Source organism: Mirounga leonina, unplaced genomic scaffold (assembly GCF_011800145.1).
Source record: "Mirounga leonina isolate KUSES-001 unplaced genomic scaffold, KU_Mleo_1.0 Mir_93, whole genome shotgun sequence".
NCBI classification, from domain to species: domain Eukaryota; kingdom Metazoa; phylum Chordata; class Mammalia; order Carnivora; family Phocidae; genus Mirounga; species Mirounga leonina.
The window spans coordinates 307,665-333,794 of NW_023270854.1; the positions used below are offsets into that span (position 1 = coordinate 307,665).

General features: G+C 50.0%; 1 protein-coding gene across 3 annotated transcripts in view; it reads left to right on the plus strand.

Moving 5' to 3' along the window:
* Positions 1-4,213: 4,213 nt before the first annotated feature.
* The window catches only part of SLC66A2 (solute carrier family 66 member 2), a 54,121-nt gene continuing 32,204 nt past the window's right edge, over positions 4,214-26,130 (plus strand). For 2 of the 3 annotated variants that reach the window (XM_034996044.1, XM_034996046.1), the window contains exons 1-4: positions 4,214-4,284; positions 4,747-5,097; positions 12,440-12,573; positions 21,037-21,090. In XM_034996044.1, the coding sequence (XP_034851935.1) occupies positions 4,895-5,097; positions 12,440-12,573; positions 21,037-21,090 (391 nt within the window). In that variant the 5' untranslated portion in view covers positions 4,214-4,284; positions 4,747-4,894. The remainder of the gene's footprint in view (positions 4,285-4,746; positions 5,098-12,439; positions 12,574-21,036; positions 21,091-26,130) is intronic. The other variant, XM_034996045.1, reaches the window with a different exon arrangement.

The window sequence follows — 26,130 nt, forward strand, 5'->3', positions numbered from 1 at the left end:
CGTGGGCCCAGGTGGTTCCCGGTGGGCCCGGTGGTTCCCGGTGGGCCGGGTGGTTCCTGGTGGGTCCGGTGGGCCCGGTGGCTCCCGGGCGTCAGCTGCGCTGCACCCGGACAGGTCCCGGCAGCGGCGGCAGGGCTGCTTCGGCGGCCGGTCGCCGAGATGCTCAGGCTGCAGAGGGGAATACTGGAGGAGCCTCGATGTGGGGAAGAGCGCAGCAGCTTAGGTCCCCAGAAGTGAATTCCCGGGCAGGGCGCGGCTGCCGGTGCCGGGGACAGGCAAACAAAACCCTCAGGCAGGTCGGGGGAGGAGGCCCGGGGAGGTGAGGGCTCCCTGAGGGTGGCTCCTCCAGGCGTGATGGTCCTTTCCGGGGGAGGGAGAGGCGACCCTGTGCAGGGACAAGGTAGCTGGTCCTGTTGGGCAGCTCACCCTGCACAAGACTGGTTTGCTTTGTTTTCATTGCATCAGAGATGAAAGAGGTAGGCAGAGTGAGCTCATCTTCTTCTCCTTATGGTAAAATATACACAATATAAAATTTACCATCTTAACCAGGTCTGACTAGGTATATGGTGCAGCAGCAGTGGGCACATTCTTGTCAAATTGTTGTGCGGGGTCCCCACAGCTCACCCGCAGAACCCCTTCACCTTCCCAAACTGAAACTCTGCACCCCTTACTGGTGAACTCCCCCTCCCCAGCCCCTGGCACCCACCATCCCCCCTTCTGTCTTTGCGTTCCCTGGGTTTTCATGTGTGTTGTCACCTCTCTAAGGAGATGGTGCACACGCCCGCGTGTACCCCACCCGTAGCCCACACACAGCCCAAGTGTGCACCCCGGCCTGCGCCCATAATCCCCCTCCAGCGGATGGCCATCTCTTTACATCTCTGCCATTTCCATGGTCAACCTTAAAACTAAGAACATGACCAAGTCCTGGCACACAGCGGCGCTGGCATCCCTATTTCCATTTTACGGAAGGTCTGGAAGGAAGATCTTCGACCCAGTCCCTCCTTCCAGTGCCCTTCCGGCCTGTCTGGACTGTGGCTTGTGGGTCACTTCATGGGTGACCCCCCAGGACCCTGTTTTTAGCAGGTACTGTCTGGGTCACCCCCGTGTCCCACGGACCCGGCCAGGCAACAACAGGTGGATAGCTGGGTTGTTGAATGTGCGTGAAACACGGCCACGCATGCAAAGATACCCATCATCTTTAATCATCAGGAGAATGCACATCAAGCTGCAGTGAGATCCCACTTTACGCCCACTATGAAGGCTAGAATCAAAACACAGACAAGGACAGGTGTTGGCGAGGATGTGGCAAAGTTCGAGTTCTTACAGGTTGCGGGTGGGATGCAGCCAGTGTGGAGACTGGCTGTTTAAACATAAAGTTACCATATAACCTGAATTCTACCTCCAGATACATACACAAGAGGAAGGGCAACAACTATGTAACGCAAACGTTCACAGCAGCGATATCAACAGTAGTTAAAAAGTGGAAACCGGGGCTCCTGGCTGGCTCAGTCAGGGGAGCATGGGACTCTTGATCTTGGGGTCGTGAGTTCAAGCCCCGCGTTGCCTGAAGCATTTCTGGAGCATATTAATTATCCTTTAAAAAGTAGCCCACCCAGGAAGGCCAGTAGGAAGGAGGATCTCTAAAGGCCTGGAGCTGAGCTTCTACTGGGCAGAGAATGAATGTCCTGCCCCTCTGCTTCCTAAAGTTTTAGTGTTAGCATGAGGCCAGTGGAAGAAACCAGATACACAAGGTCCCTCATTGTAGGACTCCATGTATAGGATATATCCAGAATAGGTAAATCCCTTAAAACAGAGAGTAGATCGGTGTTTTCCAGGGGCTGGAGGGAGGGGAGCAGGGGAGGCGTGTGGTTTTATTCTGGGGTGAAGAAATGTTTGGGAGCCAGACAGGAAAGGAGTTGGCATAGCATTGTGAATGTACCAAATGTCATCGAATTGTTCACTTTAACAGTGCTTAATTTATGTTGTATGAATTTTGCCTCAATTTAAATATATAAGAAAAGGGGGAGGTTCATAAGCAAAAGTGTGCATTTCTGGAGACAGAGAGCCCTGTATGTGCGTGATCTGAATCAGCCAGGAGCCCTACTTTTTTTTTTTTTTTTTTTTAAGATTTTATTTATTTGAGAGAGAGAGAGCACATGAGAGGGGGGAGGGTCAGAGGGAGAAGCAGACCCCCCGCTGAGCAAGGAGCCCGATATGGGACTCGATCCCGGGACTCCAGGATCATGACCTGAGCCGAAGGCAGTCGCTTAACCAACTGAGCCACCCAGGCGCCCTTTTTTTTTTTTTTTTTTTTTAATAAGGTAACATTCACAGGTCCTGGGGATTAGGATGATACATTTGGGGGCTATTCGCTGGCCTAGCATAGCTTGGCTGGCTTCTTTTGTTTGGGAATGCAGGAAGCCACGTAACAGATGCAGCATCTCAGATGAGCTTTCCTCTCCTCTGCTTGACTGACCGATGGTTCTAGACCAGTGAGTGCACTCTGATCCCAGACAGTTGGTGTTTAAAAGGACTATAAGCTAACTCTCCAGTCATCAGCCTGCCTTACTGGAGACCTTTGTGGGGTAAAATCCTGGACCAAGAATGCAGGATTGTATCCACTTAGCTGGGCTCTGCAGATGCTGTCCTGTGTGGACGCTCATCTGATACACTCTGATGGATCCAGAATGGCAGGTGGCTATGGGCTGGTGACCAATTTGCCTGTACATGCCAGGATGAACAGATGATCAGCTGTGAGTCCAGATGCTCCAGTGGGAGTCAGGAGGGACGCCTATAGCCTTACTCCAACCTCCAGAACAGAGTGAAACATTCTAGGGTCTTTAGAGCTCCAGGGAGGAGGTGGCTAAGTAGGAACACCCACTTTTTCCTCCTAGCCCTGCCACGGTTTCCTTGTCTGTGTTCCATTCCTGATGCTTGCTTCCTGGGGATACTCTGAGTAGCCATGACTCAGAAATACCTACATCAGCCTCAGAGATTGGAGGGGATTGAGAATGAGCCTGTGTTTTATTGAGGCCCTGCTCATCACACCAGGCTTGTCTGGGAGTTAGTCTCCGTGAGGTTGGAGCTCTTCCCATGATTTCTCATGAAACCTACCTGGTAGGAAGCAGGAGGGCAGGCCACATCTGGGAGTGGGGAAGCTGGCCAGCCAGGTGTGTGGCCCCAGGGCCACCCTTTCTCATCCACCAGGCCTTCCTTTTTGGAGTGTTTCAGGTCTGCCCTTGTTGAGATGGGAGCCCTGAGGGGAGCTCCCCTGCAGACAGAATCCTGGGGCCCTGCAGTTGGTCTCCTCTGCCCTGAGTCCCACCTGCAAGGGTGCTGGGCACACGGGGCTGGCTGGCTTCTCACAAGGGTCCTCACTGACCCCCCCATCCCACTTGGGCCGTGGGCTTCCTGCACGCCCAGCCCACCAGCATCTATGTCCAGAGCACCTGCACGAGGGCCCCCGGGGGCTCACCTTGGTCAGGGAACTCTGGAATTCCTATTTCTTTATCTGTCAGTGGGCACGCTATGGATTCACCTCCCAGAACTGTGCGCTTGAGGTAAAGCCGTGAACCACTCAGCAAGTTACAGAGTGGAGTAACTCTGCGACTGATAAACTCGCGCCCTGAGCCGGTGGTGCTGGCTGCCGCCCTAAGTGACCCCCTGGGCCTGGTTCCCCAGAAGAGCCGCCCCTCCGCCTCACCCGAGACCAGGTTAGCCTCTGACACCTGCTGCTCAGGGCTCGGCCTGCGTCAGGATGGGGACCCCCCCCCCCAACTCCTCAGAATATGCAGCCGTGGAAGGATCACCTGGGGGCGCTCAGGCACGACCTGCTGGCCTCAGACGCTGCCCGGGTCCCCACGAGAGGGAGTCCCCACAAGAGGGGGGCCCCGGGCCTCGCGCAGACCTCCGCCAGAGACAGGACCGGGTCCTCCGCTCTCGGGGGCGCGCCGCGTCCACACGGCCTCTTGCCCGGGCACAGGTGCGGACGCGTCCACGTGGGCCCCTGGCTCTGCAGGAGCGGCCTCGCCAGGCAGGTACTTGCTAACCCGGGCCCGGCGTGAGGGCAGAGCAACGTGGCCACCGAGCCCCCAACCCCGACCCCTCCCTGGGCGCCCGGTGCGCTCTAGGACCCAGCGCCGGTCGGTCCGCCGCCCGGGTGGGCGGGGCTCCTGCGCTGTGACGTCACGCAGAGGCGGGGCTACGGCGCTGGGACGGACAGACGGACGGAGGACGCAGGACAGACCGGGCGGGGCCGGCGCGGGCGCGGGCGTGGGCGCGGCGGTAAGGGCTGGGGCTCGGATCCGCAGGCCGCGTGTGGGCGCGGACGGAACGCGGGGCTCGGGCCTCGGGATGCGGCGCGGGCGGCGGGTCCCAGGGCCGAGCCCCTCGGAGCCCCCGGCCGTGCGTCCCACCCCCGAGCCGCCAACCTCCCTTCGCGCTGAGCGCGCTCTCCCCGGACTGAGCATGCTCGCCCCGGACTGAGCGCGCTCCGCCCCATCCCGGCCGAGTACTCCCTCCCGGGCCGAGCCCCCCGTAGCAGGAGCGTGCCCCGGGCCCGCCTCCCGCGTCCCCAGCCGCGCGCCCCGCACCTCTGTTCCCCCGCGGGTGCCGGCTCGCGCGCGGAGGGCTCCCTGGGGCGCCAGTGTCCCAGCCGTGAGCCCCCGCGGAGCCCCGGGTGCGCGACCCTCGCTGTGCCGCGAGGCCCCTGCTGCGGAGCTCTTACCTGTTCTCCTCTCCCGCCAGGCTCAGGCTCCGACGGTGGAGGGTCGCCCCGGGAGGCAGCGGCAATGTGGGGGTGACCGCCAGCGCGCGTTCGAGGAGCCCGTGAGAGCACAGGGGACCTGGGCCAGGTGGACGTCTGTCGGCTGGCAGGGCGACACAGGTGTTCGGAATGGAAGCGGAAGGCTTGGATTGGCTTTTGGTCCCCTTGCACCAGCTGGTTTCCTGGGGGGCAGCTGGGGCCATGGTCTTCGGAGGGGTGGTGCCGTATATCCCCCAGTACAGGGACATCCGGAGGACTCAGAATGCAGAGGGCTTCTCTACCTACGTGTGTCTGGTGCTCCTGGTGGCTAATATTTTACGGATCCTCTTCTGGTAAGTTGGGGGCTTTCTATGGGGTGCTTCCAGAAAGAGAAAGAGATGGCTTTCTCTTTGGGGTTTCGGAGTGGGGTGGTGGTGGCGGCAGGAGGTGGTGAACGCATGAGATTATTTCCCAGGGAAAATGGGATTGGAGTGGAGACTCTTACCTGTAATCTTCATTTCATGTCACTCATACATCATCACATATTTTCCCACAGACGTCTGGGTGCTGGGCAAGGTCCTTGGACTGGGTCCCTGCCCTCAGAATTTGCATGGGAGCAGGAGAGAGAAAACAGAGACTGGAGAAGTAATTAAGAGTAACAGAAAATGATGAGCTGTAGGAAGGGCATGCTGCTGACCACTGAGCCCCTTAGGAGGGGACATCAGGCAGGAAAGAGTGTTCAGGAGCCCTGTGCAGGGAAGGCTGTCCCCTCAGCCTTCTCTGGTGTGTGTACAGTTTTGTTTTGTTTAAATAGGAAAGTCAACTTTCTGGATAATACTTAAGAGACTATTTTGTCTTGCCACTCCCAGCCCAGCTTCCTCTTATTATCATTTGCATTCTGGTAAGGAAGTTGAAATTAATTTTAATAGTTCTAAAGCCAGGCATGTTTGGGAGGGGGCATTTTTAGAGGAAATGAAATGATGTCTTATAACCTCATTCTTTCTTTCTTTTTTTTTTTTTTTTTAGAGAGAGGGAGAGGAGGGGGGTGGAGGGAGAATCTTAAGCAGTCTCCATGCCCAGCGCAGAACCCGATGTGGGGTTTGATCTCACAACCCTGAGATCATGACCTGAGCTCAGTCAGATGCTTAACAGACTGAGCCACCCAGGCGCCCCATTATAGCCTCATTCTGAGACCAAAGAGGTCTGGAACTTTCCTTTCTTCTTGACGGTCCCAGATCCTCTGTCAGCACAGGTAGTGAGGAAGGTTGCTCGGGAGGGCAGCTGAGTGCAGAGGTGGGACAAGGGCTCCAGGCAGCTGGTGTCCACAGCTCTGCTTCTGGCTCCTCCTTTTGGCGTTTTGGTCACTGACTAACCATGTTTTTTGCTAATTCGTTTTTAAGTTAACCTTATTGAGGTATGGTTTACATTAAATGAAATTGCCCATCGTAAGTGCACAGTTTGATGAGTTTTGACAGTGTCACCTTGCCATCACCATCACAACCGAGATAGGAGTTTTCTGAGCCCAGAAGTTTGCTCTGCTCTTTGTGTTCCATCCAGTGGTGCCAGGCCCTGGGCAACCTTTGATTTATTTTCGCTGTGTGGTAGGTTTGCCCTTGTCTGGGGCTTTTAAAAGGTGAGCTGGTAAGTCAGCCCCTCCCAGGGGAATTTGTCACATCACCAGGTTTGTCTCTGGGCTAGGCTACTTTGGAAGGAGGGGTCAGGGGGCTTATTTGTTTCTTTGGTGCAAGTTGAAAACCCACATTTTGAAGATCCGTCCTTTTCCTTTGGCTGGGGGCAGAGATCACTCGCTTCAGGGTGACATATGGCTTCTTTCTCTAAAATGGCTTTAATCAAATCTAAGGTTGAACAGAAGCAGGTCCTGAAATATAATTGTATCTGACACCGTTGTTAGTTCTGAGTGGACTGGAGGGGCGTTCCGGGGTCTCCCAGGCTTGGGCTGTGGAATAAGTTTTCTCTCACAGTGGAGGGGAGGTGCCTGACATTGGCTCGCCTTATGGGAAAAAAGATCAGTTGAGAGGTCTCTTCCTTAAGTATGCTTATCCTTCACAATCGCAAAAAGTGGCTAGGATAGCTAATCTACATCCAAATATCTGCTTTGGTGAAGTCAGAAATTAAACTAATTTCTTGAATGTCAAGTCTCAGGGCCTCTGGATTTAACTGGCATTTGCACTAGGAGTCCTCTCTTCACTGCAGGGCCTGAGACTTTGAGAAAGAGTCTGGAGTTTTCTCCTAATGCAGCACAGAGTGGCCTTTTGTGGGATTCTAAACTTCATCCATTGGCGAGTCCATTTCTATACATCCAGTTTGTCCTTTCCCAGAGTCAGCACCCTGAGCTGTCCTGGGTCACTTGAGGGGTTCTGTGGCGACTTTAGCCAGTATTCCAGGAGACTGCAGCAATGTGTGGGATGAAGGGAGGGCTGGCAGAGGGCCCTGGTCCCTCCTCGAGAGTCTCTCTGGCCTAGAGGTGTGCTTTTCCTGCATTTCACACAGGGTAGTTACTTGGGGTTCACATGTGAAGCCCAGCAGACAGGCTGAGCTCCGTCTAGGACTTTAATGTGTGCCTCTCTGCCCACCTAGTCCTGGGGTCCACTCCTCTGAGGGTGATGCAGATCCACCCTTTTATTTCTTTTTTTTTTTTTTTTAAAGATTTTATTTATTTATTCATAAGAGACAGAGAGAGAGAGAGGCAGAGGGAGAAGCAGGCTCCCCGCTGAGCAGGGAGCCCGATGTGGGACTCGATCCCAGGACCCTGGGATCATGACCTGAGCCGAAGGCAGACGTTTACCATCTGAGCCACCCAGGCGCCCCCTCCCTTTTATTTCTTATCTGGAGCCTCTTAAGCCCCCACTCCTGTGTCCTCCTCCAGACTTCATGGGTTAGCAGCCCATGTGATTTAATAGGTTTTTGAGGGTTTCCCATGTTCCAGACACTGGTCTAGATGCTGTGGGGTTTACACTTTAGCAGAAGCATTGTATGGAATGTGCCATCTACACATATATGGGTTATGGCAGGCTCCAGGTGAGATGGAAGGTGGGTCTACACTAGAACAGTGGTGGAGTTACAACTGAAGAGTGTGTTTCCCAAAGCTGGCTGAGACCACAGTCTTCAGAGCTCCAGTCTGGGAAGCCCTTTGCGGATTTGTGGTATGAGGCTTGTGAGTGGCTCTGCAGTTCTGTAGGAGGGGCCAGCTGAGCTGTGTAAACCCTGGGTTTCTAATAACTTGTGGAACTCTAATGCCTTTATTTAAAAAAAATTTTTTTTTAAATTTAGGGGCGCCTGGGTGGGTCAGTCAGTTAAGCGTCTCCCGTCGGCTCAAGTCATGATCCTGGGGTCCTGGGATCGAGCCCCACGTCCAGCTCCCTGCTCAGTGGAGAGCCTGCTTCTCCCTCTCCCTCTGCCTGCCACTCTGTGTACTTGTGCTCTCTCTCTCTCAAAGAATAAATAAAATCTTTAAAAAATAAAAAACAAAAAAATAATTTAAAAACTTTAAAACTTTTTTAAAAAGATTGTATTTATTTGTCAGAGAGAGAGCGAGCACAAGCAGGGGCAGCAGCAGGCAGAGGGAGAAGCAGGCTCCCCACTGAGCAGGGAGCCTGATGTGGGACTCGATCCTAGGACCCTGAGATCATGACCTGAGCCGAAGGCAGATGCTTAACCAGCTGAGCCACCCAGGCGCCCCTCTAGTGCCTTTATTTCTTAAAATTCTTATCATCCTTTTGCAAAACTAGCATTCAGCAGATTCTGTAAAGTGCTGATGGATAGTATTTTGCCTCAGAAGAGTGGCGTCAGGAGAAGCCAGGAGAAGGGCTGAATGATGCCTCGTAACTAATAATTGCAGACTTGTGATTTTGTAGAGAAGGGGAAGGACGAGGCCAGGGTGCACAGATGGTATTGCAAGACCTTCCAGCTGAGAGCCTTGTGCATTCGTAGAGATGGTTCTCAAGCTCCATTAGTGTTGGATGAAAACACTGTATCAGAGAGATGGTAATGTTGTATGCGGTGTTTAATAGCATTGTATCAGAGATGCAGTGACATCGTATCAGAAATAAGGGAACACTATCAGATGTGGCAACACCATGTCAGAGGTGTAGTAACACCGTATCAGATATGGTAACAGATCAGAGATACAGTGTCATCCGATCAGAGCTCTAGTAAGCATTTTTTTTTTTATTATTTTATTTTTTATTTTTTTTAAAGATTTTATTTATTTATTTGAGAGAGAGAGAATGAGAGAGAGCAAGCACATGAGAGGGGGGAGGGTCAGAGGGAGAAGCAGACTCCCCGCCGAGCAGGGAGCCCGATGGGGGACTCAATCCAGGGACTCCAGGATCATGACGTGAGCCGAAGGCAGTCGCTTAACTGACTGAGCCACCCAGGCGCCCATCTAGTAAGCATTATAACTGAGATGTGCTCACATTGTATGGATGTAACACTGCTGGGCACATAATAACATTCAGCTAAGGGTGTAGAAGTCAGTGTGACACAGGGAAGTAGATACACAACTTCTTTCTATTTGAGCTTTTCTGTTACTTTGAAGACATGAAAAGGTGTTGCCTGTAGAAACTTTTGCTCAAACTTGGTGAAACATTGCATAGCCTCTGCAATGTGTATCTTCCTAGGGGGAAAGACGGGCCCTTTTAGACCGGCTTGTCTGCGCAGCAGGCCCTTCACTTGTCTGGTGGGCTGTCCCATCGTTTGCCTTAAGAAGAGGTTGTGCCAACGCACATTCTCAGGGACAGGAGAGAGAAAATGCTGACTTCTCTGTCAGTTTAGATGATTAGCTTTAAAAGAAGAAAAAGCTTAACCGATTTGGTAAGTAAAAAATGGTATCTTTCTATTTAATTAGCTTTTAAAAGTTACGGATGACATTGAACCTTGTTTCATATTTACTTTGTCTCTTGTTTATTGTTTGTGGAAAGTGTTGCTTTTTGAAATTTTGTATGTCGCTTAGCCTGTCTTTCTAAAATCAGTTAATATTCACCTCTGCTCCCTCTCACTTCAGTTTAAATGATCTTGTTTTTACTGTAAATATTGAGTTCATCTGGATTCAGTTTTGGGGGTATGGTTTAAGGGGACGTGCAAACCTTGATTTCTTTGCCCACAGTTTTTCTAGTCACTGTTTCTGTTGAGAATTTAAAAAACCAAAGTGGCCTTTCTCACCTAATGGCCGCAATTGCACATCTTCAGCCTAATAACTGGAAATGAGCTGGTGTGAGGAGCCCCAGAGTACCTTATTTTATTGTGATTCTTCCCGGCCTGCTCAGGAAGGAAGCATTTCCAGTCTCGTTAGGCTGACATTGAACTTTTGCTGTCCCCTTGTCTGACCCTCACCTCTAGAAGAGTTGACCCCTGGGGACAGCTAGGTAACCAGTGGGATCCAGTTCCTAGAAATGACTGGCAATGTCCTTAAATAGCCTTCAGGGTTCTAGCTGCACTTTACAGAAGAGAGGAGGCCCAGAGGCGGTGGGTCACAGGTGCGAGGGCCCTGGAGCCAGCCTGTGGCAGAGTCCGTAAGCACCCCCAGTACCCCCAGTCTGTGCCGCTGACTCAGAAAGCCCCAGGGCACCATCACCTCTTTCTTGCTGCACCTTCTGTTCACACAAATCTGGCTCATCAGCCCTTTCTTGTTCCAACCATTTAGCATTTCAGCTCCTCTCCTGAAGGAGAGGCCCAGATGAAGCAGCAGGATCCCAGGTGAGCCCAGGTGACATTTCCTGGGGAAGCAGGAAGAATCTGGTGGTCATGGAGCTGTCTGCTGTCTGTGTCCTGGTCCTTCTGCCCTTCCTGGGCCCAAGTGGCATGGGCCTGAGCCTCTGTGACCTCAGGTCTGCTCTGTTCTTTGCTCAGAGGACACAGGCTGGGCCTTGACCTCGGAAGCCAATGCAGAACACTGGTCCTGGAACTGGTCTTGGTCCCCCACTCCCCAGGGAGTATCTGGCTTTTCTGGTTGCTTGACCTTCTGTGGGATCCTCACCTGGATGCGACTCCCCTCCAGGTGGCACATTCTCACCTGCTGGGCCAGCTCACCCTGGCCAGGGCAAACCCTCGTCATAGGTGCTGTTACTGCTGCCCAGCGGATGTGCGGAGTTCTCTGGAGAGGCTCAGGTTGGTTAGAACTCCGGCAGGGCGGTGCGTTCACAAACTCAGGGTGCTGGAGCAGTTGTGAGCGTCATTTTTCTCTGTGAAGGAACATCATTTTTTCTTTACCGTGTAGGTAGATTTTCTTACTGTGTAGGGACACCTTTCAAAGACATGCTCCTTGGCTGGGAGAGCAGGCCGCATCTAATCTTGTCCTTCACAACAAAGCCTGGCTGCTGAGTTTTTGTCTTGATTTCTCATTGATTTGGTGTTGGCAGGTGCTGGGTGCCCAGGCCCACACCGCATCGGGAGCTCTGCCGCAGCTCCGTGTTGTGGGTGTGCTCCTGCCGAGCTTCAGTGGTCAGCTCTCAGTGACCGGAGTCCCTCTGTGGGGGCGAGCAGGGTGGAGACTCAGGCCAGAGTGGGTGAGAGGGAGGTGGGGAGGGGGGCCGGGTGGTTTTCTCTGTATCTTCTTTTCAGGAGCAGCTGGGAAATCCGACTGCCACGCAGGGTCTCTTGACTTGATGCATTGACTACCAGCTCAAGTTTTGGAGATACCCTTCGGGCCACATTGCAGCCAAACCTAGTGGGATTCCTGCTCCACAGTAGCCAGGCTAGAATCGGGATTGGGGCTTTAAAGGGTGCCATGTCCAGGCCTAGCCTTAGAGATGGGCCTGGGTCAGCAGTGATTCTCGTGGCCATGGCAGAGACCCCTGGCTGGTGCGTGAAGGGCGGTGCTACTCTTCTCAGCCCCTGGGGTTTGGGCTCTGCTGCTGGGCCCCGCTTGTGCTGGTCACTAGATTGTGGTTGTCACCTCCAGGAGCTTATGGCTCAGTTGGTGAGACACTGCACCACCAGAAAAACATCAACAGGAAGGGCATGAGTGCTGGGCAGGGTTGGGGGCTTAGAGAAGAGAGTGGGCAGCAAGGCCTGGGTGGGGAGGGAGATCGACAGCAGGCAGAGAGGCCTGGGCTGGGGTCAGGGCCTCAGGTTGGGAGTGGGAGGTTGTGCTCTCAGCTGCCTTCTCCTCTTCGCTGGTGGGGGGTGCCCTGGCCCCCCGCTGGTCTGCTCACGCCGTGGGCTGGTCTGGCCCACTGACCCCACTCAGCCCAGGCAGGAAGCAGGATGTCCTGTCATTCCTGGACTCTGGTGTGAGTCTTCCCAGGGAATTGGGTGATCTAGAAACTGTGGGCTTCTTGTCTGGTGGTGGCTGGGGCCTCTGTCGGCAGGGCGCCTGGCTGTGCGGTGGCGGAACGCGGGAGGCCCACTCCACCCCATCCGCAGTTCCTGGGAAGGGGAGTGTGGCTTTTGAGAAGCCCTGCATGTGATTCTAGAGGTGTCCCTGCAGAGGGGGTGTTGTGGCCCCTGGTCCTGCTGTCCTAGAGTGCTCCCAGCCCCTGCCCACCCAGCTCTGTCTCGCTGCAGAGCCTGGAGGCCCAGGCGCTCAGGGCCTAGCCTGTGATGGATGTGAGAGACTATCTGGGGCCACTCAGGAGGTGGCCATGGGGGTCTTGGTTGGGACCTGGGTAGGGAGAGGCGGTGAGGCCCCTGGTGCCCGGGGGCCCTCCTGATGCCGTGGTCTCTTTACCTCCCCAGGTTTGGAAGGCATTTTGAGTCACCGCTCCTCTGGCAGAGCATAGTCATGATCTTGACCATGTTACTGATGTTGAAGCTCTGCACTGAAGTCCGCGTGACAAATGAGCTGAACGTAAAACGCCGTTTCTTTGCAGGTTGGTGATCTGCAACTTTGGGAATAAAGCCCTCAGTCAACAAGCAAAACTCCTCCTGTGTTCATGGGTGAAGTAAGAGCCGCTTTGGTGTTACCTGAGTAGCTCTCGTTTCACCAAATGCACGGTTATGTGTAACTGACGTGTTTCCAGTGTGCTGAGTGTTTATTTAAAATGGGATAATCTCTTCCCTGAAATTTGGTCAAGTTATGAACTTAATGTGTTCCTGTCCACTGTGATTGTTACGCGGGGAATCTGAATTGGGGTAGGAGGTGTGTGTCTGTTGTCGGTGTCTTTTTCGGCACGATCAGGTCAGAGAAGGATTTGCCCAAGAAGGCAGTTTTCTCTGTGTGTGTGGCTGGTACATAAAACATTCCCTTTCAGTTACCATTTAGCTGAGGCTGAGTTAACTGGGATCTTCCTCATGTACCTTGTTACACATTCACCTGAGGTCATGCTCTTGTGGGGCCGGTGGGTTGTCACCTGGAGCGGGCCTGCAGGGTCTGCCCGCTTGGGCGGGACGAATTACATGCTCAGCTGTGCTGCTCCGTGACTTTGTGGCTCAGAAAATAGAAAATACTTCTTGTTTTTGCCTTTTCCTCTGAAAAAGCTCCTTCTGGGCTGATGTTTGTGTTTGAACACACAGGAGGGTTAATGCCTTACTTCTGGTTTTCTTCTAGTTACTAAATAGAAGCCAGCTCTCACTTTGATTTTGTCTGAAGTGGTGTGTGTGATCTCAGCTGTCGCTTAGAGAAGCGTTTTTGCTGGAGTGTGTTTAGTTCTGGGGCTCCTGTGGACTTGAGGTCTCGCTCCTGTATTTTCATTCCTGGTGGTTATTTTCTTTCCGTTGGAGCAGATCCTTTCCCCTGTGTAGCTTCTGTTTTTAGAGATGAAGGTATGCCGGTTTCAGTCTTTGTAGAAAATAGGTCAGCCTCCAGCTCTAGTGGGTGGCCTGGGCCAGTTCATGTCACTTTCGGTCAAGTGACCACCGTGGTCTGCTTCTGTTGCAGTTTTCTTTCTCCCCCATTAATCCCTCCTCTGAGACCCGTTCTCCTATCTCGCTGCTGACGGTGCTGGTCTTACTGCTGGTCTCGCCTTGAGAGCAGGGCTTCTCCGCCCGCCCAGCCCTTAGGAGGTGAGGGGCTGGCACGGCTTCTGCCGCTTCGCTCTGTGATCTGCGAACCTCACCTTCAGTGTGGCTCAGGGTCTGCGCCCGCTGCGGCGGGGGTGGTGTGGGGCTTGGTCAGTAGTGTTTCTGCCCCCCCAGGGAAGGACGAAAGTCAGGAGAAGACGACACTTGGTGCCCACGGTTGCTTGGTGTTCCTCTGCCTCAGGCTCTGAAACATGAGACCAGGTGTCATGATCTTGCTGGAAATAGTATGAGGCTCGCTGAGGGGGTGCCAGATACAGCGGGGGTGTGGGCCTCCAGGCCAGGGGGCCGTCCTAGAGTCTAACCTTTCTGTGACCTGGTTGAAAGACAGGCCGTCCGCTGCCCGCACCTGCTGTCTGCCTTCCTGGAGCCTCACCGGCAGGTCTCCAGGAGGCACAGGTGAGCGTGAGGGCAGGGGCAGACCTCAGGTGAGCGTGAGGGCGGGGGCAGACCCCGTGAGCAGGGAGCGGGGCCTCTTCCGGCAGCTCTTGGCACCGCAGGTCTCTCTCGTTCCATCTTGACTGCCGGTGTTGTATACAGATTCTTCCACAAGGACTGTTTCTAATTCTGGTTAACTAAGATGGATTGAATTAAAGTAGTGAATCCCAATTTCCAGGGATAGGGCTGCAGTCTGAATGTTAACAGGGGACCCTCTCTTCGATGAGCAAATGAACGGAGCCCCCATACATCCACACCTGGGAACCCGTGAGGGGCCACATCACGTGGTATGGGGCCTGCAGCCGTGAGGAGTGCTGAGGTCTCCAGTGGGGGTTGTGCCGGACTGTCTGGGTGGACCCGATGTCGGCAAAGGCCCTTAGAGTAGAAGAGGAGACAGGAGACGGCCAGGGATGGACTTGAGGAAGAGGTGGTTCTGGCTTTGGACGTGGGGGAAGGGGCAGGAAGCAGAAGCACAGCAGGCTCTTGAGGCTGGAACGGCCCTCATCTTCCAGCCGGCAAGGACACGGGGACATACAGAAAACAGAAGTGAAACAACAGACACAAATCCAAACACATCAAAATGGCATTAAATGTGAATGAATTAAACAACCCAAATCAGAGGGCATAATTGCCAGAATGAATCTTTTTAAGGTCCACTATATGCTGTCTAGAGGAAACACCCGCTCAGGTCGTGATGCCGGGGTCCTGGGATCCAGCCCTGCATCGGGCTCCCTGCTCGGCGGGCAGCCTGCCGCTCCCTCTGCCCCTGCCCTCCCCCCCCCCCCAGGGCTGCGGTGGGCTTTGACCTTGCCTCTTGGAACAGCAGCCCCCTGGACCTGTCCCTGCCTGGCTGGCCTGCTCTCTGCAGTATGGCTCTGGTGGGGGATGGAGGACTGTGCCTCATGACCCCTGGGCTCCTTGCTGGGCCCCCAGACAGCCTCAGATGGAGAACCCACCCCTAAACTCCGCCTGCCGGAACACAGCTAGATGTGTTGGAGAATTCTTGAGATTCATACTTAATTCTTGAATCCATTTAGATTTACATATTTTTGTGTCTCCTACATATGAGATACACAGCATACTCCGAAGGGAAGCTTTTTAATGAAACGTGTTTTTCCTGTCCTCTGCTAGAAGTGGGAGGGTGAGGGATGAAAACTGACCAGTTCCAGCTGGAAGCTCTGAGGTCACGTGACTGTGGTGCCCTGGGCCTCCCTGTGGAAGGCGGGCGGCCCCCACTTCCTGGCGGTTTTCTGCTGGGGTGTTGGGAGGTTGCCTGGGGCAGGCTGACCACGCATACTTTCAAGTACTTTATGAAGGAAATCTTTAATAGTCATATTTCAGCGTTCTCATAGGATAGTCAGCCTAAAAAAATGATAAAAGCTTAAATGTTTTACAACTGTCTTTTATAGAGGTTTTTAATTTTGAAGGTACCAGTTCAGCTTAGAAGTTAAGATTAAAGAAATAAATGGAATCAAAGGAGAAAAAGCAGGTTACTTACAAAATTCAATGTGTAATTTCTTATCTGATTATAAAGAGCCGTACATGCTCGTTGTCGACATTTTGGGGAAGAGAGAGGAATATAAAGTAAAAGCAAATAGCTTTTCATCCTCCCTTCCAGAGGTGATGTCTGTGAACGCTGGGGACACTTTTGCAGTCTGTCTCCTGTTGCAAAATTGGGATTATTTCAAAATGAGGCTCAAATTTAAAAAATGTCTCCTTCCACTGGGGGCTCTTTCTGTGCCCTTGTTCATACACGGTGTAGGTTGGGCTTGGGGTGTGGGTCCCAGAGGTGGCTTCTGCCTCTAAGGACGGCCCGGCTCACGTGTTCCAGGAAGAAATCTTCTGGAGAAGCTAATGTGTACCCACCGTGTAACTACCAAGTGGCAGTGGAGTTTGATGTGTCTTGTGTGTGCTGTGTTTTTCCTTTTCCTTTGTCACGTTTTATTGTGGAGAACTTAACATATACGGAATCGGGGAGAGTATGTATGAGCTCCCTGTGTAATCATGCCCACCTCCATCTGCTCCCCTAGATCCTGGTCACACTGCCTGCCTGCAGTTTTTGAAGCAAATTCCAGATATACTCTGTTTGTAAATAGTTCATAATGTATCTCTAAAAGAGAAGGACTTTATCAGCCATAAAAAATGAGTTCCTTAATTATCAAATACGCAGTTTATGTGTAAGTTTGTAGCTGCCTCATCACTTCCTCATTTCTGGCTGCTTTATCTCCTCGAGCCAGGGTCCCGTTACAGGCTACACAGTGTGATCAGCTGATTGTGGTTTTTTTTTTTTTATTTGTTTGAGAGAGAGCAGTGGGGGGGGGGCAGAGGGAGAGGGACAAGCAGGCTCGATGCGGGGCTCGATCCCAGGACCCTGGGATCATGACCTGAGCCAAAGAAAGCAGACGCTTAGCGACTGAGCCACCCGGCACCTGCTGGTTGTCTTTTAATCTGCAGATTCTCCCCAGCTCCCCTTGTCTGTGGAGCTCGTCTGCCCTTACAACGGGCAGCCCGCTCTGCGCATCTGTGTGTGAGGCACACCCAGCGCTCTGTTGGTGGCGAACAGCCAGGAGCGTGCAGGGAGCACAGAGTCGAGACCTCAGCCACATCTGCATGGGGACAAGATCCCTGCTACTGCAGGGGACATTTGAGAAGCCCTTTACGGAGGTGGTCCCGGCCCGGCTTCTGCTGGCCACACCCCGTGGTGGTCTGTCACGTCTTCCTATCCGTGGTGTGCCCCTGTGTAAGAACATTGGAGGGCGCCTGGGTGGCTCAGTTGGTTGAGCGACTGCCTTTGGCTCAGGTCATGGTCCTGGAGTCCCGGGATCGAGTCCCGCATCGGGCTCCCTGCTCGGCGGGAAGCCTGCTTCTCCCTCTCCCACTCCCCTGCTGTGTTCCTGCTCTCTCTGTGCCTCTCTCTGTCATATAAATAAATAAATAAAATCTTTAAAAATAAAAAAATTTTTAAAAATTTAAAAATTTAAATTTAAATTAAAAAAAAATAAAAATCGGGCGCCTGGGTGGCTCAGTTGGTTAAGCGACTGCCTTCGGCTCAGGTCATGGTCCTGGAGTCACAGGATCGAGTCCCGCATCGGGCTCCCTGCTCGGCGGGGGGTCTGCTTCTCCCTCTGATCCTCCCCCCTCTCATGTGCTCTCTCTCTCTCTCATTCTGTCTCAAATAAATAAATAAAATCTTTAAAAAAAAAAAAAAGAACATTGGAAAAAGATCAGTGGATCCAGATGTCTGGTCAGATGTAGGTTTGGTTCTCTTTATTTTTTGCTGGACTGTTGTATTCTTCCCCAAGGATGCCCGAATTGTTGGCTTGTCTCTTTCTGGATGTTAGTGGTGGTGGGTGCCCAGTGCCTAGACCCATTAGTTGTGAGACTGCATTGATATTCTTTCTGTCTTTGCTCACCTGTTGGCTGGAGGGCTTCTCTGAAGAGAAACTTCCCCTGTAAATGCTATTCAGTTATCCAGTGGTATAATTTATAAATTAAAGGCAGATAATTGCTTCTTTCTCTTTATTTGCCGGTCTTCAAAATTGGTTCCCTGGCATCTTGCAACAGTGATCACGTTGTTTTTCTATTGTGAGTATATGGATTTATTTGATGTGTTTCTCTTGGTTGCCATTATTGTATTTGTTGAAGGCCCCGGTGACTCCTGTCTGCCAGTGGGAGCCTCTTCAGTTGGCTCCTGACTTTTTGGCATAGACGAGTGGCCCCTAGGCCCCTGATCTTGGTGTGACAAGATTGTCTTCTATTTCCGCCCCAGACCTGGAGTTGGCCATTTCTCCAAGGAGCCCTTGTGGTATGTGGGTGTGGCGTTTGGAGACCACACTCTGGTCACTGGGACAGCTGTGGGATTGGGGGTTGTGTTTGGCGTTTTCAGTGGATGGGAGATTTTGTGGCCAATGAAATAGTTCAGGTGTGCTCACACCTCTAGCTGACTCTACAGACCCTTCAGTCGCGTCTCGGATCTTCCACGGGCTTCTCAAGGATCCAAGAATGAAAGAATGTCAGGACTTGCTTCCCCCTCTGCTCGCAGTGGTCTCCGTAAGGAGCCTCCTGGAACACTTTTCTTGGGGGTCCTAGGACGATCCATTCTTACCATCGATGACTTTGTTCAGAGTCACTGGGAATAGTGGCTCCTTATGGGTAGGCACTCACAGCGGACTTATTTGTTCCTTTTTATTCAAGAAACAACATTGTCTGTGACTCAAAGTCAGGTGGTTGCCTTCATTTGACTTTGCCCCAAATCTCAGCACTCCAAGCTCCAGCATGGGAATTGGCTGTGGAGGTGGGTGGGGGAATGGGGAGTGCCTGCTAATGGGGCAGGGTTTCTGTGTAGGTGATGAAAGTGTTCTAAAATTAGACTGCGGCTGCGTTTGTGCAACTCTGGGAACATGCTACAGACCAGTCACTTCACGGGTGAACTTTTATTACAAGCAGTTCTGTCTCGATAAAACTGAAAAATGTTGGACGGGGAGGGTCACATACCATCCCAAGAATGAAAGCTGAGGACCCCCCCCCACACCCCACCCTGGAAGATGTTTATCTATAAACCATTCTGCATTTTTAAGGGTTAATTAGTGTCCTTGGACACCGGTTACGAATCCTGTATCTGCCCTGCCCACAGCCCTCACTCTGATGTCGGTCTTGTGTCCGTTTTCCCTGGACCTCCCCTTGGCCCCCTGGTCTCCGGGTCGTCCTGTATGTGTAACCATCGCCCCTTCACGTCCCTCACTCTCTGTTCCTCCCAGCTGGTCTCTCCACGTGCCTACAGCAGTGGATCTCACACGGTGACGAGGACCAGAAGCCCTGGAAACTGCTGATGGTCTGGCTCTTGTCAGCTCCCCAGCCTTCCCTCCTGCTGTCCCTGAGCTGTCCTCTGGCATTCAGGACGGCCAGTTCTCCTGTCTGAGCTCATGCCAGAACTTCTGTCATGCTCTGTCCAGTCTCTGTGGCTGCTCGACAAGTAACCCCAAAACTTGGTGCCTTGGGTCTCTTTCACTCTCCCTCCTTTCCTCTCACTTGCTCACGTGTCTGGGGAGTCTGCTGGGACAGCCTCACGTGGCCTCCTCACATGGCCTAAGCTTCCTTATGGCATCCAGGTTTCAAGGGGTGCATCTGAGAGAGAACCAGGTGGGAGCTGTGTCTTTCTTATGATCTGGTCTTGGGGATCATGCAGCATCACCTCTGCAGACCGGAGTGGTCACAGTCCCTGGGAATCAAGGGGCGAGAACACGGAGCCATGTCCAGTGGGGAGCGGTGAGGCTCGGACGTGAATGTGGACATGTGGCTGAGGCTGGTTCTAAACCTCAGTGCCTAGCCTGGACCACGTGTTCAGCATGGACGTGTGTTCCTAACTGGGCTCTCAGCTTCTCACCCCCAGTCTGTCCTGCGCAGAGAAGTTTCTCTGCTTTCCAGCAGGAAACCTTAGGTGGCTTGACACTGTCCTTGGGAAAGGGTCCGACAGGGACTTGGGTCTCCTCACCCTGACCCACGCCTCCCTACCGGCTGCTGCTTTTCCTTCCCCCACTGTGCTGCCCGGAGAGCCCCATGGGCCACGTTCTCTCACTCTGGGGCCTCACCCTGGCCTCGCCCTGCTACCTGGCGTGCTTCCAAGCTCTGTTCGTCTGCTGGGCATGATCAGGCCTGAGACGAGAGGGGAGACGGTGTATGGGACGTCTGACCTGCTCCTGGAGCCACACTGAGCAGTCTGTCCTGCGAGCAGTCTGTCCTGCATCCTCTTCATCCCCTCCCCCTTCCACTTTGGGACCTGATCTTTAGCAGACGTGTCAGTGAGTGGTGAAATTGGTCCCAAGCAAGAAATAGAAGCAAAAAGCTGCGGAAATCCGGCTGAGCCTGGGTATTCAAGCCCAGTGGGTTCAGGAGGGGGAGCTGGGGAGGGGCTGGGTGAGGAGATGAGGCCTTGCTGCTCGCTCGCTGGTGCTGCTGGCTCAGGGAGCCCTCACGTGGGCCGGGCAGCCACTCCTCGTAAGCAGGGTCTGTGGGCATCTGCTGTCCCCAAGCATGGAGCCAATCTGGTGTTTTTGTTGAGCTGTTTCCTTGCAATCTGTCCTTTTATAGGTGGAGCCTCATTACCTGGGGCAGATGACATGGAACTGAGTCCAGTGACTCTTCCATCCGTCTTCCACACTCCATCCTGGGCTCCGGCCTGGGGGCATGCTGGCTGTATCTTCACGGGCCGTGGGCTGCCATCCTGGACAGCACAGAGTAGGGGGGTCTTGGGTGGGGCTGGGCTGCTGAAGGAGCAAGGTGCCCCGGGGAGGGAGTCATCTTGGGCTCTGTCAGGGGCTGCTGCATGGGCCAGGGACATGTGCTCCCTGGCGGGACAGAACGTGGCGTTGTCTGTGGGCCCCTTGCTTGTCAGGGTCACACGTTGAACGCTTTCCACGTTGCCAGCGGGCATTTCATTGAGCGTGCTCTGAAAACAGCTCTATGCGGTGGCCTTCTGACAAGTTTGACCCTGGGACAACTCTATTGCAAGCAAAGCTCGCATGTGGATGAGTTTTTAGGGGAAAATAGAAGTAGCATCTGCTTTCTCTTTCTCTCAGCATAGTGGACGTGCGATGGGCTTTATGCCACCTCTGACCTTAGAAATTAAGTGAAAATGCAGTGACGTTTCATTGTTCACCCAGGATTTCCTCCTCATGCCCCAGCAGTTCTACTGGAAGAGGGTAGGTTTGGGGGAAAATAGTTCAGAAAACAAATGTCCTAATACACAGAAACCAAGATCTTGTGCTTCTGTTTTTAAAAGGCATGCAAAGAGGGCTGGGAGCCACTGCTGCTTACGAGTGTTAAAACCCGTCTGTTTCTGTTTCTTCCTCCTTCCTGTTTCTCTCTTTCTTTAAATGTAGCTGCAGATAATAAGGATGAAGAAATCAAGGTCCCCCCCAGGCGGTCGTATCTGGGTACGTACCACACCGCTCAAGGCTGCCCGCTGGACCCTTCGCTTCATTCATTCTGTGCGTCTCTGTCCCCGCTCAGCCTCACTGTCATGCTTCTCCGTGTGTGTGACTCATTTTACTAAGCACGGCCGTGTCGCCAGCCAACTAACCAATCCATAGCCTGCTATTTTTAAGCATGAACTAGTTCCTAGAAACCTGCCCGTTTGTGTGTGTGTGTGTGAGAGAGAGAGAGGGAGAGAGAGAGAGAGGGGGAGGGAGGGAGGGCGGGATGGTGGGAGACAGGTGGAAACATGATCAGAGTACAAGTTTTGGAGTGCTTTTGTTAAATTTATTACAAAGTGCTCTATTCTTCTTGATGCTATGGTAAATGGAATTGTTTTCGTAATTTCATTTTGGATTGTTCATTGCTGTCTTGTAGAAATAAAATTGATTTTCACATGTTGATCTTGTATCCTGCAACTTTGCTGATCTCATTCATTAGTTCTAATAGCTTTTTAGTGTAGTCTTTAGGATTTCTCTGTAGGAGATTATGTCATCTGCAAATAGAGTTAGTTTTACTTTTTCCTTTCCAGTCTGGATGCTTTTTCTTTTTCTTGTCTATTTACCCTAGAATTAGAAATGGCTAGAACGGTGGGCGCCTAGTCGTTAAGTGTCTGCCTTCGGCTCAGGTCATGATCCCAGGGTACTGGGATCGAGTCCCACATCGGGCTCCCTGCTCGGCGGGGAGCCTGCTTCTTCCTCTCCCGCTCCCCCTGCTTGTGTTCCTGCTCTCGCTGTCTCTCTCTCTGTCAAATAAATAAATAAAATCTTTAAAAAAAAAAAAAAGAAATGGCTAGAACGGTGAGCATAGATAGTGCTTGTCTTGTTCTGGTCTTAATGAAAAGGCATTCTGTCACCATCAAGCATGATGTTAGCTGTGGAGTTTACATAGATGCCTCATATTAGATGAAGCAAGAACCTTTCTATTCTGAGTTTGTTGCGTATTTCTTTTTATCATGAAATGATGTTGAAGTTTGTCTAATGCTTTTCTGTGTCTCTTGAGATGATCATGTGGTTTTGTCCTTTATTCTACATTGATTTTTGTATGTTGCACCAACATTGAGTTCTTGGGATAAATCCCATCTGATTGTGATGTGTAATCCTTTTTATAAGTTGCTGGATTCTGTTTGCTAGTATTATGTTAAGGATTTTTATGTCCATATTCACAAGAGGTATTGGTCTGCTGTTTTTTTTTTAATTCTTGTGATGACTTTGGTTTTAGCATCAGGATAGTACTGGTCTTCTGAGTCAGGCTGGGAATGGGAAGTGTTCCCTCCTCTTCTATTTTGTTTTAAGTTTGTGAAGGATGGGTATCAATTCCTTATTAATTAAAAAAATTTTTTGAGGTGTAATTGACATATAACATCAGCTTCAAATATATAGTAAGTCTAGTTAACATTGTTAACATCAGTCATTTTACATGGTTGCAAAAAAGTTTTTTTTATGATGACGACTTTTAAGATCTACTCTTGCTAAGCAACTTTCAAATGTGCAACACAGTCTTGTCAACTGCAGTCACCATGCTGTACCTTACCTCCCTGTGACTTACTTATTTTGGAACTGAAAGCTTGTACCTTTGACCACCATCACCCATTTTACGCAGCCTGAATCCCCCACCTCTGGTAACCACCTATCTGTTCTCTGTATCTATGGGCTTGTTTTGTTTCTTTAAATTCCATATATAAATGCAATCATACAGTATTTGTGTTTTTCTGTCTTATTTCACTTAGTTTAATACCCTCAGGTTCCATTCATGTCGAAAATGGCAGGACTTTTTTCTTTTTTATGCTGAATAATATTCCATTGTGTATATATATACCACATGTTCTTTATCCATTCATCAATGGATGGACACTTGGGCTGCTTCCAGATCTTGGTTATTGTAAATAATGCTGCTATAAATATAGGGGTGCATATATCTTTTTGAATTAGTGTTTTTGTTTTCTTCGGATAAATACCTAGTAGTGGAGTTGCTGGTAATTCTACTTTTAATGTTTTAAGGAACCTCCACACTGTTTTCCAGAGTGGCTGCACCAGTGTGCATTCCCACCAACAGTGCACGAGGGGTCCTTTTCCTCCACATCTTCACCAACACTTGCTATCTGTTGTCTTTTTGATAATAGTCACTCGTGTGCTTTGATTGTGCTTTGATGGTGTTCTTTGCTGTGCAGAAGCTTTTTAGTTTGATGTGGTCCCACTTGTTTATTTTTGCTTTTGTTTCCTTTGCTTTTGGAGTTAGATCCAGACCAGTGTCACAGAGCTTACTGCCTATGTTTCTTTCTAGGAGGCTTTTTTTTTTAATTGAAATATATTTGACATACAACATTGTGGAAATTTAAGGTGTACAACATGTCACTTTGATACATTTATATATTGTTTTTATTTGTTTTTGTTTTTTTAATACATTTATATATTGTAATATGATTGCCATTGTAGTGATAATTAGCACCTCTATCATATTACATAGCTATCATTTCTTTGTTGTGGTTAGAATAATTACATTTTAGTCTCAGCAAGTGAGATGGTTATGGTACAGTGTTGTCTGTATTCACTGTACTGTGCACTAGATCTCTAGGGCTTGTTTACTTCTTGTCACAAGTTTATTGATTCTTCAAATGTTTGGTAGAATTATCCAGTGAAGCTTTCTGGGCCTGGACTTTTCTTTGTGGAAAGTTTTAAAATTACCAGGTCATTCTCTTCTTATAAGTCTGTTCAGATTTTCTATTTCTTCCCTGAGTTACTTTTCATAGTTTCTTGGAATTTGTCCACTTAATCTAATTTGCTGATACACATTTTTGTCTTATTTTTGTTTCTGTGCAGGTGGTTCCTCTTTCATCCTTGACTTGAGTAGTGAGTCCCCTTCTTTTTCTCTCCTTTTTCTCTTGGTCATTCTAGCTAAAGGTTTGTCAATGTTACTGATTTTTTTCCCCAAAGAACCAACTTTTGGTTTTGTTGATTTTCTCTGTTATTTTTCTATTTTCTACTATGTTTATTTAATTCTAGTATTTATTTCTTTCCTTCTGCTTACTTTCGGTTTAGTTTGCTTTTTCTAGTTTCCTAAGGGTGGAAGGTTAGATTGTTGATTTGAGGTATTTTTTCTTTTTTAACATGGCATTTATAGCCATAAATTTCTTCTAATAAATGCTTTCAGTGAATCCTGGAAGTTTTGGCATGTTGTGTTTTCATTTTCATTGGTCTTAAATATTTTCTAACTTCCTTTGAGATTACTTCTTTGACCCATTTTTTTATTTATGTATGTTGTTTCATTTGCACATGTGAAATCCCCAAATTTCTGTCTGTTACTGACTTCTAACTTAATCCATTGTAGTTGGAGAATATACTTCCAGTCATTTTATTTTTATTTATTTATTTATTTATTTTTTAAGATTTTATTTATTTATTTGACAGAGAGAGACATAGCGAGAGCAGGAACACAAGCAGGGGGAGTGGGAGAGGGAGAAGCAGGCCTCCCGCGGAGCAGGGAGCCCGATGCGGGGCTCGATCCCAGGACCCTGGGATCATGACCCGAGCCGAAGGCAGACGCTTAACGACTGAGCCACCCAGGCGCCCAGTATTTTGACCTTCCAGTCATTTTAAATTGAGGCTTGTTCCGTGGCTTCCCGGAAGGTCCGTCCTGGAAATGTCCCATGTGCACGGCACTGTTGCTGGTTGGAAGTGGAGAGAATCTTAGTCTCATAGAGTTCAAATCTTTCCTTAGTGCTCTTTGTGGTGATTATACCCATGACTAAGAGCATATATTGCAATCTCCCACTGTTTTTGAATTATTGTTTTTTTTCCACTTCTGTCAGGTTTTGCCTCCTGTTTTGGGGGACTGTTGTTAGGTGCATCTGTGTTTATATGTTTATAGTTTTATCTGACTGATGGATTGGCCCTTTACTGTTATAAATTGTCCCCCTATTTCTAGTAATTTTGTTTTGTTTTGTTTTTAGAGTCTCTTTTTTTCTGATACTAGTTTGGCTACTGTAGACCTCCTGTGGTTGTTGTATGATGTATTTTTTCCCATTCTTTTACTTTTTTTTTTTTTTTAAGATTTTATTTGTTTATTTGAGAGAGAGAGGAAGCATACATCATACATGAGTGGGGCAAGGGGCAGAGGGAGAGGGAGAAGCAGACTCCCTGCTGAGCAGGGAGCCTGACTTGGGGCTTGATCCGGGGACCCTGAGATCATGACCTGAGCTGAAGGCAGATGCCCAACCGACTGAGCCACCCAGGCGCCCCCTTTTAGTGATCTTTTAAACTATATATGGATTTTATTTTCTTAGTGGTTGCTTTAAGGCTTATAATATGCTTCTTGCCAGTATCTATTTTTACTAACTTAATTTATACTAATTAATTTTTAATCAGTTAAGAGAGTAAAGCAGAAGAAATATGCATTTTTACTGTCTTTTATAATTACCTACATAATTACCCTTACTTACACTCTTTCTTTTTTTTCATGTAGATCAGCATTACTATCTGATGTCACTTGCTTTCAACATGAAGAACTTATTTTTAGTATTTCCTGTAAGATGGGCCTGCTAACAACAAATTCTCTCAGTTCTTATTTATCTGGGAATGTCTTTATTTTACTTTTGTTGTGAAAAAAAAGTTTTGCTAGATGTAAGGATCTTCGTTGACAGTTTTTTTCTTTTCAGTGTTTCACTTTTTTCTTGTTGATTTCAGGATTTTACCTTTTTCAACATTTAGACTACTACATGTAAGGATGTGGATGTCTTTGTATTTATCCTACTTGGAGTTTGTTGAGCTTCTTGGGTGTGTAGATGAATATTTTCATAAAATTTGGGATGTTTTCAGTAATTGCTTCTTTGAATATTTTTCTTGCTCCCTTCTTTCTCTCCTCACCTTCAGTACACCCATTTTGTATATGTTGGTATGCTTAATATTTCACATTTCTCTGAGGGTCTGTTCATTTTTCTTAATTCTATTTTCTCATTGTTCTTTAGATTGCATAATCTTTATTGATCTATCTTCAAGTTCACTGTT